The following is a 14,526-nucleotide window of genomic DNA, read 5'->3' on the forward strand; positions in this document are numbered from 1 at the left end:
GTCCATATCTGTTCTTTGTACACTTGCTAGGAAGAACGCTTACTCTTCTACTCACTCTTAACTAAAAGTCAGAACTACTGAATTTGCCACTGCTCGTTCTTCTATCCTTTGTTCCCCTTCTCACAAGTTCAGGCCTAATGAAGTTCTATAGAATATCCTCACCCAGAGATGGGCTTACAGAAACTCAGAGAAAATGTTTGGTTTTTTTAATTCCGCAGCTAAGCAGTATAGCAGAGGTCAATGGCATCTGCCACACTGACATCTTCTGATACAGTGGTCAAGAGAAACACTCAACTGATACCAAATAAGACTGCATTTCTACAGGCTGATACGTCTGCCCGTCCACAGGTGAGCTGCAGTTGCTATAAACTTGGGCAGCCTTTCCCAAAATATGTTCTATGCAGCATTTCTAATAAATGGTCTGTTCAAGTTTCATTCTAACTAGTCAATTGTGATGCATTATTTTTTCTGAATCCTTCTCTGGATGCGGAGAAGGTCCTCCATTATCTAGATGCAAGGAAAGTCCTTCAGATCATACTAGACTAGGCAATTCAGAATGATTCGTGGCTACTTCTGCTTTCCTAAAGCTTTCAAAACTCATTGTTTGACACAAATTCTGGAATGGTCCAAGCACATGGGTATGGTTACATGTGATTCAGTCCCTACTGCCAAGGTCTACACAAATGCCAATGCAGATTCAAATGGCATTCTGCTCTATGCCTCTGGTTATCAACTGAAAAATAGCACATTGGATTATTCGGCTTGCCTTTTTTTTTTTTTTTTTTTTTTAAGGATTACGCAATTCATATTTTTAGCTAGATCTAGAAAACTTCTGTTAAAACCTGTTAAAATGTTTTTGTGTAGTAAAATATTAATACGAATCTGTAGAAAGGGGGCTGGATGTCTCACATTACTCAACATATTAACTACTAAACATGTAGACCTCATCTTGTAGTTTATCCACAAGTCATTCCTGCTCCCTTCTGCGTAGTTACTAAATTGAGCGAGAGAAAATGAACTGTGAAGGTAGGTAAACAGTCAAAGTCTGAATGCATAAAGGAACATGCATACACTTAAGTTTCAAAATGCAACCTATTAATGAGGGAAAATAGGCCTTCCATGTCTCTGCTGCTGTTCCAAAACCCACATTAACGAAGAATTGAAACTGCACATTGACAACAAAGGAGTTCCTAGAGGAAAGAATCCTCATTATTTCACAAATCCTTCCACCTAACGATTAATTCACAGCATCAGGAGTTTGTTATTCCAACTGATATTTAAAAATGTACACAAAGTTATAAATGCTATTGACACAACTTAGTAGAACGAGTTCTAAGAAGCTTGTAATAGAAACAACTGCTTGTTAAACTTTTGTAAACAGCAAATATTGGTTTTGAACCTCTACGAGATTTAAAGGAACTATACATTTTGCAGGAAAGACTGTGAATCTCTATATGGCACTTGAAGATACAGTTTGTGGGGGAATTCTGCATTAAAACTAAATTGCGTAGGAAAGCAGTTTTGGGGGAAGGCCAACAATCCTTGATAAAAGAGCTTGGATCAAGTATGCTCTATTAACATGCAATCCATAAACTATGCTTATGGACACAGTTTATGGGAACCGACAATTCTTGCTAACCCACCATGGTTCCACTTAGGTATAAAGGCATGCTATACATGAAACATTCTTGAAGATATAGATATAAGAAAGGCCCACATTACTTTCTAAATGTGTGTCCTACAGTTTGCTGTAAAGGCAGGCATCCACGACACCTTAAAGGCGCAATTTGTGGAACACTACAAAACTTGATAAATTCCAGCACCATTCCAAATTCTACTACAGATTCCGCACCCTGTGACTGTTTAAGAACAGACTAATTGGTCTTGGAACCAGACTGGTGAAAATGCATGCAATCAACGTGAAAAGTTTAAGGATCAATATTTGCGGGAAGGGCCCACAAATACCTTTTAAATGCATGTGGCTCCTGTTTGCTAGATGGGCGTCCAATCCATTAAAAAAATTTATGAATAACATTTGTGCAAAAGATCCACAATCCTTATTAACAACATATGGTACCACTTTGCTGCAAATGGATGCAATCCACAGCAAAGGTTTATAGTTACAGGTCCTGGGAAATACGCACAATTCTAGTTAATGGCATAAGGATCCAGGTTGCTGTAAAACTATGCAATCTTTTGTGAGTGGGTTTTGTATGATAGCTGCACATCTTCAAAAAGCCACCCTCATACAAGCATGTTATTTCCCTTGGGTACCTATTACCATTAATGTTTAAGATTCAAGTGGAGAAATTCAAAATAAACAGCCTTGTTTTGGCTGAAGTTCAAGGTGAGGATTACTGGACTAAATGCTGTATGACGACTGAACTGGTTATTAAATTACTATTCTATGACCTGGGAATCTGTTTTCTCTACCACTTGTTCTGCATGTTGCTGTTTAGCCACATCTAAAGTTCACCATTTTTTCCAAGACATTCCTTCATGCATCCCTGCCTACATGTACTGGCTTGAGGACCCCAACCAAGACCACAGATCAATCTCTGCTGCCACTTTGCTTTCTCTTGGAACTACTTGGAAATTTAAAGTCACACAACCAGCAAGTTACCAACCCTTTCCTCATGTGCAAGGCCAGTAATGTAACAATTAACATTTTGAATTACGGATTGCGAAAACTGCAAGGTACACAAGTTTGCTAGACAGGCGACATGCGATGGACAGTTTTGGCCATCTCATCCTGTGCATCGTCTGGGCAGAAACAGCAAAGTCAGCATCTGCACCAATGGGTGGGCAAGGCTATTAGCAGGCAGACCTGCCCTATCTACAGCATTAGCTGTAAAGTATTCCCTGCAGCAGACATTTTAGCAGAGGGTAAACAAGGCTACTGCACAGGTGAAAAATGGAGTGTGGTTGCCTTTGCGTCCTCCATGGCGAGGGACGCTTAGCTTTCAGTCCTAGTCATGGTCCTTGACAAAACAGTTTCTTAAAACTTAATAAACAATAACCTATAAAAGACAAATGGTAGATTTGGAGGCACTCCACAGAACAAAATTAATGCCACATGTTTGATTTAATTTTGCTCGTTAATTTGATTTCAAACAGACACAGCCTTGCATGTTACTGTACAGCGGTAACAACTTAACCTTCACAAGAAGAAAAATATGAAAACAATCTTCATACCTACCTACCGGTTAGCCTTTGTTGCACAAATTAGTAAGGGAAACAATGATCTGCACCACCTCATGTCCACCAACTTGCTATTGATTATCTTTTTTCACACTTCTTGGGGGGAAAAAGTATTTACAGCCTCCTGCCAAAATTAACCAATCAAGGGACTGAGGCAGTTTCAGGAGGACAACAAAAAAAAAAGATGTAATTACCGGCACCCCTCAACTGCATTCTTATACATGCCCATGCACACAAATGCTCAATATTTTGTGATTGCTGGCCTGGTAGAGCTTTTATTAGTTCTTCTGAGCTTTGAGAGTATTTAGAAGCACAAACTCTTATTTTGATGATGTCCAAAACCTCTGATCTGCCTCCCACCTGCATGAATGTGTGCTGTCTCTTTCTGAACATTGGGAGCTTAGATAAGTGGAGTACAGTAGTCTCCAAATCTCTGGCAAAACCATACTCACCACATGAAGTTCCCATCCCCTGCTCTAGGACTCCCTAAAGCAGTGCAGAAAAGTAAATAAATAAATAAAAACACCAAACAGTGTCCATGCTCCAACAGGTGTCAGATTTCCGCTGCCTGTAGCACCATACATTGCCCATTGCGAGTGTTCCTTAACAATGTCATTGTTGTCTAATGGCCTTTCCAGTACCACATGGGGAGAGGTGGAGTGGGTACTCCCACAATTGCGATGACAGACAGCTGTGGTGTCAAGATCATTTATGTTTATGGCCTCCAGCACAGTTTCATACAATGGTCAATCTCCTTTATTACTGCCACCTCAAAGTTTGTGATGCCCACCTAATTTTCTAGCCTCTGCAACTTTGCAGAGTAGCACGTTATCAATATCACCACATGTCTGAAATCCAGGGAATGTTTACCAAAAGTCATTTTCCTTTGTCATGAGTGTATCCATCAAGCTGAATATATTGCCCATGGGATGAATGTTTCACTTGCATTCTTTAATAGTTGGGCAATTTTTACAAGTTGTCAAAGACCACCTTCTGCAGCACGCACAATGGCTCAAATGTTAATAAAGGAATACACATCTGGGTCTATTCGTACAATATCTGCTCCTACTACAGAGACAGTTATGGATCGGGCATTTTTAGATATTACCTATAGTGTGAGGTTTATTGTAAATTGCTGAGAGAGAAAGCGAGAGAAGGAAAGAAAGTGACAGAGAAAGGGCCAGAAAAAGGGCGAGAGAAAGAGCGAAAGAAAGAAAGAAAGAGCAAAAGGGCGAGAGAAAGAAAGAGAAAGAGAGAGAGAAAAAGAGAAAGAGAGAGAGAAAGAAAAAATGAAAAGAAAAAATGAAAAAGAAAACATGAAAGAAAGAAAGAAAAAATGAAAGAAAGAAAGAAAAGAACGTGAGAGAAAGAGAAAGAAAGAGAAAGAGAAAGAAAGAGAAAGAGAGAAAGAGAAAGAGGGAGAAAGAAAGAGGGAGAAAGAAAGAGGGAGAAAGAAAGAGGGAAAGAGAAACAAAGAAAAAAGGAAAGAAAAAAGAAAGAAAACATGAAAGAAAGAAAACATGAAAGAAAGAGAAAAGGAGAACGTGAGAGAGAAAGAAAGAAAGAAAGAAAGAAAGAAAGAAAGAAAGAAAGAAAGAAAGAAAAAAGGAAAGAAAAAAGGAAAGAAAGAAAGTGAGAGAGTGAAAGAGAAAGAAAGGAAGATAGGAAGGAAGGAAGGATCGATCCCCATCTGATATTTGCCCCTTTTCTCTATTGCCAGACCTGAGGAAACCAACTGAGAAACTACTCTACAGCCACCCACAGGAACACGTGGAAAACACTGGCACGCCCGATGCGTTACAGACACGAGGTAGACCCGTCTATAGCACGGAGATGGTCCTTCCCTCCATGCTACACAATATGTGTGAACTGGCAGACACTGATCCCAATAGAGCTCTGGGAGACATTTAATTCCACCCAGCTCTCCATCTTTTTCTCCAGGCTCGAGGCCCGGTACTGAACTGCAGGAAATCCTTCCTGAGGGATAGAACACAAATGGCTTTGTGACCATCCGAACGTTCCAAGTCTATAAAGATCCACCAGGGATCCACACTATTGCCACTTAATAAAGTCCCCAGCATAATTGCTTCACGAATCCTCTAACTTGGCTGATTAAGTTACTTAGGTCAGTTTGTGGATGTCATCTAATTTTCTTAAACTCGATCCCGCTGTGACCAGGCTCTTGATTACAAAACGGTCCATCTCCAAGTGCGACCACACAGTCATGGACCACATCCCGCGGTCGATTATTCAGTTTATATGGGGTCGCCAAACGTTTGGGCTGTCTACAACTTGTGCAAGAGGAAGCACACGGCACCTCACTGGAATACAATGCGCAGAACTTGTCGGCCCTATCCCTCAAACCTTTCACTGGTTGTCTATGCGAAGCAAACTAATCTTCAAATCTATTGGCGGCACACACAGTCTTTCAGTCATCCATGACCTTCTGCTGCAAAATGGCGCTAATCTGTGCAAACATGCCTCACTAAATGCGCCTAATACTAAAATGTTGAATTAATGGCCTTCTCTACACTGGGTGTTAAGGCTTGGCTCTTGTTGCCTCACCATCTGTGCTTGGGGCCTTGTTAATGAGCAACCATGTAGGTCTTTACTGGCTTGTGCTTTAGTCTTTTCGGCTTCTTTTTCTTCATTTGTTTCACCCCACCATCAGGTTATATGGTTTTATTGTTCTTTAGTGCCAAAGATAGGTTGTCTGTTGTGCAAGAGTGCTCTACAAATAAACCGAACACAGCCTAAAGACCTATAAAAGAAAAATTCATGCGAAAAAGTCATGAGCCACAGTGTAATTTAACGATAGAAAAATAAGATATAGATTTTCTACAAGTTAGGTTGAATAAGTCATCAGATCTCAGATTTAGGGAGGCAAAATTTCTGAAAAAAAGGAATCTATTCTGTAAGGAAGTACAAAATTATCTCAGCAAATGGTAACAGAAGCAAATTGAGAAAAAGACAGACAATGAACAGGCATGTAAAGCGAATGGTGGTAGCTATAAATGTCAATTTTAGATGTGACAATGGAAAAGTTAAGTGCACAGCTATGGAGATCAGAGATGCTGGATACTCCCTACACCAATAAGAGATTAAAAAAATAAAAATAAACAGGAAATTAAACAGGACAACAATTACCAGGCTACTCTGTCATCTTACTCTCCTGCCTTTCCAGCTAGTGGGAACATTTTTAAGAATTCTTCAGAGTGCACAATTCTGGCAACGTATCCATATAAAATTTGCCGTTCCCCACATATCTCCCGCTCCTCCCCCATCAGCTGCCCGCTTTTTTTCTGGCAGGAACCTTTACAGTTCTTCTATTTTGTGTGATTCTATCCCTCAAAAACATGGGGTTTACTACAGATGCACACAATATACAGGGTAGAGAGGATTTTTAGGCAACTGACCCATACACACCTTGGATTACTTGTCTGAAACTCCCATCCAATAGGCATTTCTTGCACTGGAATTGGGTAGAGGTCACTTCAAAACCTAACTTGATTTACTACTAACAAGGGGCCGATATAGATGCAGCAGGGAACCCTTGGCTTTGTCACGTATATGCTGTCGTACTACTGCAAGCAGGATTTTCTTCAAGGTGCAATACAAATGACAATCATGCTTAGCTCTAAAGGTGCGAGGGTCACACTGCATCAAGGATAGGATCACTCCCTTTTACAGGCCTTCCACCGTCTCTGCAAGACAGCCTTCCTTAGTACAAGCATTGCCAAGAACCTCTCAAAGGGAAACCACAGTGTCCCAATAAGTTTCAATGAGACCACTAAACGGGGAGGGAGGCATTCAGGCAGAGGAAAGGGTTGTGGGTGGTGGCAGCAGGTTCTACCTTGGTATCAACACCACATAGAGCATTCAATGGTCGTTAGACTCTGGACTAATTGCTGGTAATTCAGATACGTAGGTGGGTAAATCCCTTGAGTGGGAGGCTATGGTGAGGCCTTTCAGGCTAATTCAATCCAGAGTGGCTGAACCTGTGCAAACTCAAAGGCGAAGTTCACCCTTTAGACACCCAATGGAGATAAAGTCTGCATCTGTTTCCGCATTGTCTGTTCTCAAGCATAAGAAAAGAGAGTACCAGAAAGACAAGGATAAAAATCTAAGTACTGATAGATGCTGCCAGTTCCTTCATCTAAACAAATCATAGAGCAGCAATTTATTTGATGCTACTATGGGCTGGCACTGTGGTATTATGCTCTTGGTCAACCAACTGTATGCAGCTTCAAAGCTCTGCAGAACAAAATCCTTGGTTGAGTCACTTCCTTGGGCAGTAGAATGTGTAAGCAGATGCTCTAAGAACACGTTTATAGATAAATAACAAGATTATTTAGTCTGTCTTAAAGCTCTGCACCATTTGAAATAGTCCTGGAACCCTCAGATTGCTAGGGGGGGGGGGGGCTGTTTCCATGCTTTGGCTCTGCAAGCAAACGGCAGGTTAGTTTAATTTGCCATTTGATAGGGTCAGACTCCGCTCAGATGAGTATTCGCCCTCTCCTTCCACGAAGATCCAGGTGTCTCATTTTCCCTCTTCTGACTCAGATCTCCTTTAAGTATATTAATGACGCATTTCTATGCCTCTTTAAGCACAGTCTGAGCGCAAGAGAGGGTAGATTGACGTTGAGGGCGCTCACCAAACGGAATAACTGAAGAATGGCAACAGGTCAATAAATAAAAGTAGGATTTACAAAGTGGAGCTGTGGAAAATGAGTGGTTGCAGCAGGAGTGAGCAAGCAGATTGAAGTGGTGGGTAGAGAGCATGAGCTAGCATAAGCAGATTCTAGCCAAGGTTTAATAAACAGGTGCAGTATTCATGGAGCATGGTAACAGCTTGGAAGAATGGGTAAATACCACCACCATATGTAAAAAAAAAAAAAAAAAAAAAAAATACTAATTTTGTGAAATTTCGGGTGCTCCCAATCTTCATACTGGAGCATGGATTGAATCAGTGGCCTTTTAAACATACAGTAATTCCTAAAATCTGCAAGCAGCAAACTGGGCTACTGTTTAATGGTTTACGTGAGCATTACTCCTTGTGTGTGCAAATGATTCTGTTTTCAGATAATAAGTTCAATGCCACTCATTTGCTTGAAACCAGGTTGCCCCCCTTTCCAATTAGGCTTGGTTCCCAACAGAGCCTGAAGTAAAGATAGCAAGTTGACAGAGAAAAGAAAAATCACCATCCTTGTGATTCTGGTAGTAATCATGGCCCTCCCTTCTGAGGAACAACTGTAAATCCATCCTATCAGAATGAATTACCCAGTCTGAGAAAAATGTAATACTGGGTGGAAAAGGATGGGATGCATGGGTAGAGAGCATGGCAGGGCAGTGCTAAAGAAGGGGGGAGCTCATGTTTAGCCCCTACTAGGCTTTCTTTGGAAGAAACTGTTGCCCCCTCCCTCCTTGCAGTTGTAGACATTCCCAGACAGTTTCCAAACAGGAAATTCACATTTAATTATAAAGAAAAAGAAGGTACTTTACAGGCGAGCTTTTATGTGTTACATCAAATACACAAAAGGTGATGGGAGGAATGCTTGCAGTTTGTCTAATCACTGGAAATCGCTCAGGACATCATTCCAAACCATCATTTTTTGACCACCATTCCACCTCTGATTATACCAAGCCATGTGCAAATTAGCCTCAGTCCAGGTCCAGCTTTGTTGGATTGATTGCCAGGGGTTAGACAAATTGTAAGCATATTCCCATTACCTTTTGTAATGCCCTAAGTGGCCAAAGGTAAGCCAAGAAGTGCTTGTGTTCTGGTTCAGAGGGGACCTGGGTTGGCAGTTAGGCTGAACTGCTCCTATTGGAGCAGGACCAAGACTGATTTGCACATGCCTGTGTCTGAGGAGGCATGGTGGGCAAAACAAGGATGAGCAGGAATGCTACCCTGAGAAATTGCCAAAGGTTAGACAAAACGGCAAACTTTCCTCCCATCACCTTTCCTGTGTTTGACAGCCTTGATGTGAAATACTGAGTGTTCGTCCTCATATTTCAGACAGAAGATTTAGATCTGCTCTCAAATAAAGGTAGCGCTGACTCAGCACTGTCGAGTAGCTTTGACCTACGGCATTTACATATAGCAGTGCTGGATAGGGCCCTGCGCAGTGAATTTAGGTTAACATGTGTTATTTAACTCTGCGAAAAAAGGCAACCTGGTTTAGTATCCTCTGCTTTCTTTAGGTACAGATCCTCCTTCAAAGGAAAACAAAAAAGGAGAAAACCAAGGTGCCCAACAACAAGACATTTTGTATTGAACTTAGACTTGCTAATGTCAAGAACCTCAAATTCAATTGTTGTTTGAAAGCCACAATGAGGAACTTCTAAGAGAGGTGGACTCAGCAACTTTAAATCGGGAAACTATCAAGGCCGCTGTCAGGTAATAATAGCCTCCAAAACAACTACCAAAGCAGGTTATATGGCTCAAGTTTCCAGGATCTGCCGCTAACACAATCAAGTACCAAAGCAGGTTGTATAGCTCAAATTTCCAGGATGTGCCGCTAACACATTCAAGTGAAAGGCATCACGGGCGGGCGTACAAATGACACCAGGCATTGCTTTGGACATGAACGCTCGTGGCATAAGGAGGAAGTAAGAGTGGTGAGGACAGAAAATCTTGGTGGATAGCACAAGAAATAGGAGAGTAGTAATCAGAATTAAAGCCTCCCCCCCACCCCCCCAATAAAAAAAAAACCCTTGTAGTCGTCTGGCAACAAAATGAAAGACTGCCTGCTTAAAGCACATTTAAAAATAAAAAAAATAGAGTGCCTATGGAGCCCGTTGTTCACAAGCTGATCACATTGCAACCTCTAAACCATGTGTGCACTTGTAAGCAAAGTTACAATTAACCACGTGTAACAGAGCAGACAGTTTCCAATGCATATTTGTAACTAGACAGCATAGTCAATCAGAATTGGTGGCTAGCTTGAGAATTTTGTTTTACTAGCTACACTGACCAGGTTTTTGATGACCATCCACGAAAAGTGATTGTAGTTTAAAATGACAAAATCGCTCAACCCTCAGCCACCTACCTACTACCTGCTTTGGAAACCTGGTCACATACGCTATAACAAAACAAGCATAATTTAAGCACAGGATTGTAAAAAATAAAAATAAAATAAAAATAACTTAAATGGTGAATTCATCTTTAAATATCTAATTTGCTGCATTAATAGCAACTCCAATTTTTTTTAGCCTACCCTTGGCACTGTAGTTTGTCAGCACATGAGTTGATACCCAGTTGTAATGAAGTAGACACCATAATGCTCATTTAAGATTAGACTTTAATGGGTTTTGCGATTCTTCTCCATTTGCAACAGAAGCACCTGAGCCCTTTCCACTCGCCTGCATCAGACATTAGTGTACTGACACAGCACAGGTTTCAGTACTCAACCCCCTGAAAACAACATTATAATTGTGGTGTCTACGACACAAACATGACAGAGCACTTCTTGTATGCGCTAAATTGCACAAAAAACACTTTTTTTGTGGAACAAAACAAACAATGCTTTACCTCGATTGCAGATGGAGCAGAAATTGCTGGGGCCTTCACTGTGCTTCTTCAGGTGATCTGCCATATAGGCTGCCCGCAGGTACTTCCCACACACTTGGCATGGCACTTTGTCTTCGTGGCAGGCCAGGTGTGAGCGCAATCTATCTCGAGTGGCAAAGGAGGCGTTGCAGGTCTATGGTGCAATGGGAACAAGAAAAAAACAGAGCAAGAGTAATAGAGATGAGGAAATAACATAGGCACCATAGGCCTGATAGAGCAAGATCTGGACCTAGCCTTCTTCATACGCTAAGCATCTACAAAATCTTTTGCGGGCTAGTGCGATCACATCTCTTCTGCTAACTGCTAGAGTCATTGGTAGTAGCCTACTTGAAGGTTGCCCACAGATCCTTGTTCAGTGTCAATGTTTTCAATCTATGTATAAACAATGTTCTCAGACAACATAACTTTACCCACAGATGAGTGCCTTACTTCTAGAATTATTGTCAAATATCAGTCTACTGAATAGTTTATACAATCTTCATCTTGGAAATATCCTATGGTGCCACACTTCTAAAGCCAGAGTTCGCAAAGATTCCCACGGGTGTGCCTGCCATCCCCCAAAAGAGGTAAGCCCAGGGTACAAAATGTCATCTTCGACAGTTCTACTGCTATTTTTTTTTGTAAATCAGCTGCTAGATGTCACAGCTACAGAATGCAAATAATGGAACACACAAAAATATTTTGTCTGGAACTGTCTACCGCGTATCCCTTTGTGAAAGGAATTTTGCACAGATCCCATTTATAAGAGCCTTTTGGGTTTTAGACGTTAGATGCATCCTAAAAAGAAGCTTACCACACCCTTTCTTCTTAGGCCAGGCAGGATCAGAACCTGAACGTTTTTCAAGGAGATTTGTTTGTTGAAAATGTGCACATAGTGCCATGAAGAGAATGTGGTCTAACGGCTCGAGCTGACGCCTTGGAAACCTGGAGACCTAGGCTTGAATCCTACTCTCAGCACTAAATTCAACTTCGTGTGATTCTGGGTAAATCACTTAAGGCCCGATTTAGAGTTTGTCAGATGGGTTACTGTCACAAACGTGACGGACATCTCATCCGCCATATCACACTGTCCATAGGATATAATGGACTCGTAATACGGCAGATGGGTTACTGTCACAAACGTGACGGACATCTCATCCGCCATATCACACTGTCCATAGGATATAATGGACTCGTAATACGGCAGATGGGTTACTGTAACAAACGTGACGGACATCTCGTCCGCCATATCACACTGTCCATAGGATATAATGGACTCGTAATATGGCAGACGGGATATCTGTCACGTTTTTGACAGAGTAACCCCATCCGCTAAACTCTAAAATCAGGCCCTTAAACTCCCTGTATCTAAACACATGTAAAATTTATTAGTGTGTTCCTAGTGATGTACACGATCTTGCAGCTCTTCTCCCAACACTCTGTGACGATGCTTCATAGTTAAGTTTGCGCCATATTAATACCAGTACACACACGAATATCATTTGAGAGACTGAACGACCTCTGCTAATGCGCTGTACTTCAAGCGGCTGGATCAAATACCCAGTTATGGTTACTTGGAGCTAACACACAAAAGGTGATAGGGGGGAATGCTTGTGAATAGTCTTAACCTCTGGCAATAACTCAGGGTTACATTCCAACCCATCGTTTTTTGCCCACTGTGCCGCTCTAGACAGACTTGGCCTATGCAAATCAGTACTCACTCTGCTCCCCATGGGAACAGCATATCTCATACTGCCAGGCGAGGCTCCCTCCAGAAGAAAAAACAATCAACCCCAGACGGTCTTGGCCTTGTTAGGCCTAGTCAGCGGATTCTACGGCACAGCGAGCAAGCAACCCATGTCTGGGTGTACCCTTGGTCACTTACAAGTTACATCAAACACACAAAAAGTGATGGGAGAAATCCTTGCAAACAGTTTAAACCACTGACAGTCGCTCTAAAGTAGCATTCCAACCCATCATTTTTCACCCACTGTGCCACTCTATACAGAGACCTGCCTTTTGAAAATCAGTACTGTCTGCTCCTCCTGGGAACAGTCTTATCCCATACTGCCAGGTGGGGCCCCATCCAGACAGGAACACAAGCAACCACAACAAAGGCGTAGCGTCTACCCATAATAATTTCCAATGGTTTAGGCTTTTCGCTAGCATTCCTTCGGTCACGTTTTAGGTGGTTGATAGTAGTTTGGTGTGCCAGCTTGATGCAATCTTCGAGATGTTGAGGAAAGTTGAACCCAAAGTGTTAAGAAGTTCCGGACCAGTATCCAAAGATTAGTGGTTATGCTCCATATCAGGTTTCTTTGGACACTATTTCGAAGGAGGACAAAAGGAGGAAAATACCTGTCCACATGCACTAAACAAAGGAAGCTTGGAAGCAACTAAAATAAATCATATGAGAGTATTTAGATATGTTCTCATCTATAAAACCAATGAGAAAAAGAGGTTCATTAGGGTCGCCTGAATGCAATTTATTCAACCTTCAGGACGAGACATGATTAGTTTTTATTGTACAAACTACATAAAACCACATTCTGAATCGATGCTATTCGTACCTCTCATTTATAATGAGCAGACAACACTGTCAGTTTTCTGCTCTCCCACTTGACTACACTACCAGCAGTCTTTTCAAAAGACTTTTCAACAGTAACAGCGACCTCCGAGAGAGTGCATGTCTCTTACATAAGATCACTGCTTGAATGGTTGAACAAAAGCTTCATAAGCAAGGGGGGGGGGGGTCTCTCATATCATAAAATTGTTAAAAGTTTTACTTTCTCACGCTTCACCACATCTACACAATGTGCAAGAAATCATGCAACATCTAGTGTGAAGCACTGAAGTTAATTGGTCTTCTGGGACTGGAAAAGATACAGGGGCAATTCCTGTGGGCACCATAAGCCAATGATTTCAACGTCTAATCAGATACTGTGATGTTAGTCAGTTGACAGCACCCGCTTTCCTAGGATTTGTTGGACTGCTGCTCAGACAGCAACCTCACTCGGGGACACCTTCCAAACCATTAAGCACAAACCAATCGTAGGTAGCTATATGATTGAGGAAGAAGCTTGTCCATACAGATTGTCAGTGAGTCATCAAGCAAGTGCTTGCATTGAAAACAATGTACAAGCGATTAAATATTTCAAGAGATGGGAAAGTATTTCACCTCTGTAAAAAGTTCAGTGGCACTTGGTTGTAGATGATTCCAAAGAGGACTGTCAATGAGTGCCCCTTCAACCAGATCTATAAAGCAGGTACTCTTAGTTGGAGACAGATGACATTTTAGAAGCATAATTTTCGAGATTCACCCATCAGGGTGTTTCTGAATTTGGTAGATTTGCTGCAACAGGAATGTATCATCAGTGTATGTGCTCGCTCAGTCTGAGAAATGCTCCACAACTGGGATTCATGACTCTCAGATGCTAAAGATTTGAATGGCTCTTCAAAATAAAAAATACACCAGAGATGGATATAGATCACACCGAAAATATGGATTTTTTTTCAGTCTCTTGAGACACAAAATCTGGACTGCAACGGTACTTGGGAGAGCATTATCATGGTATCGGCTGATAGTGAGCTGAACTCACCATGCCCCGACATCTGAGGCGTCCTCATGAGGGTGAGAATGTTCCTGGTGATGGCACCCTGCATCACCTGGGAAGAATTTGAAATTGCTAACTACTAAATCCTGATAATCTTCAGTCTTATGGATTCCATTTCATCTAGTCCTCCAGATTTTGAGCGGCAGCAGTGTTTGATTG

General features: G+C 41.6%; 1 protein-coding gene across 4 annotated transcripts in view; it reads right to left on the minus strand.

Moving 5' to 3' along the window:
- Positions 1 to 14,526, minus strand: part of PATZ1 (POZ/BTB and AT hook containing zinc finger 1) — a 45,641-nt gene that overhangs the window by 18,237 nt on the left and 12,878 nt on the right. For all 4 annotated transcript variants that reach the window (XM_069215069.1, XM_069215070.1, XM_069215071.1 and 1 more), the window contains exon 3: positions 10,736 to 10,907. In XM_069215069.1, the coding sequence (XP_069071170.1) occupies positions 10,736 to 10,907 (172 nt within the window). The remainder of the gene's footprint in view (positions 1 to 10,735; positions 10,908 to 14,526) is intronic.

Source organism: Pleurodeles waltl, chromosome 11, assembly GCF_031143425.1.
Source record: "Pleurodeles waltl isolate 20211129_DDA chromosome 11, aPleWal1.hap1.20221129, whole genome shotgun sequence".
Taxonomy (NCBI): domain Eukaryota; kingdom Metazoa; phylum Chordata; class Amphibia; order Caudata; family Salamandridae; genus Pleurodeles; species Pleurodeles waltl.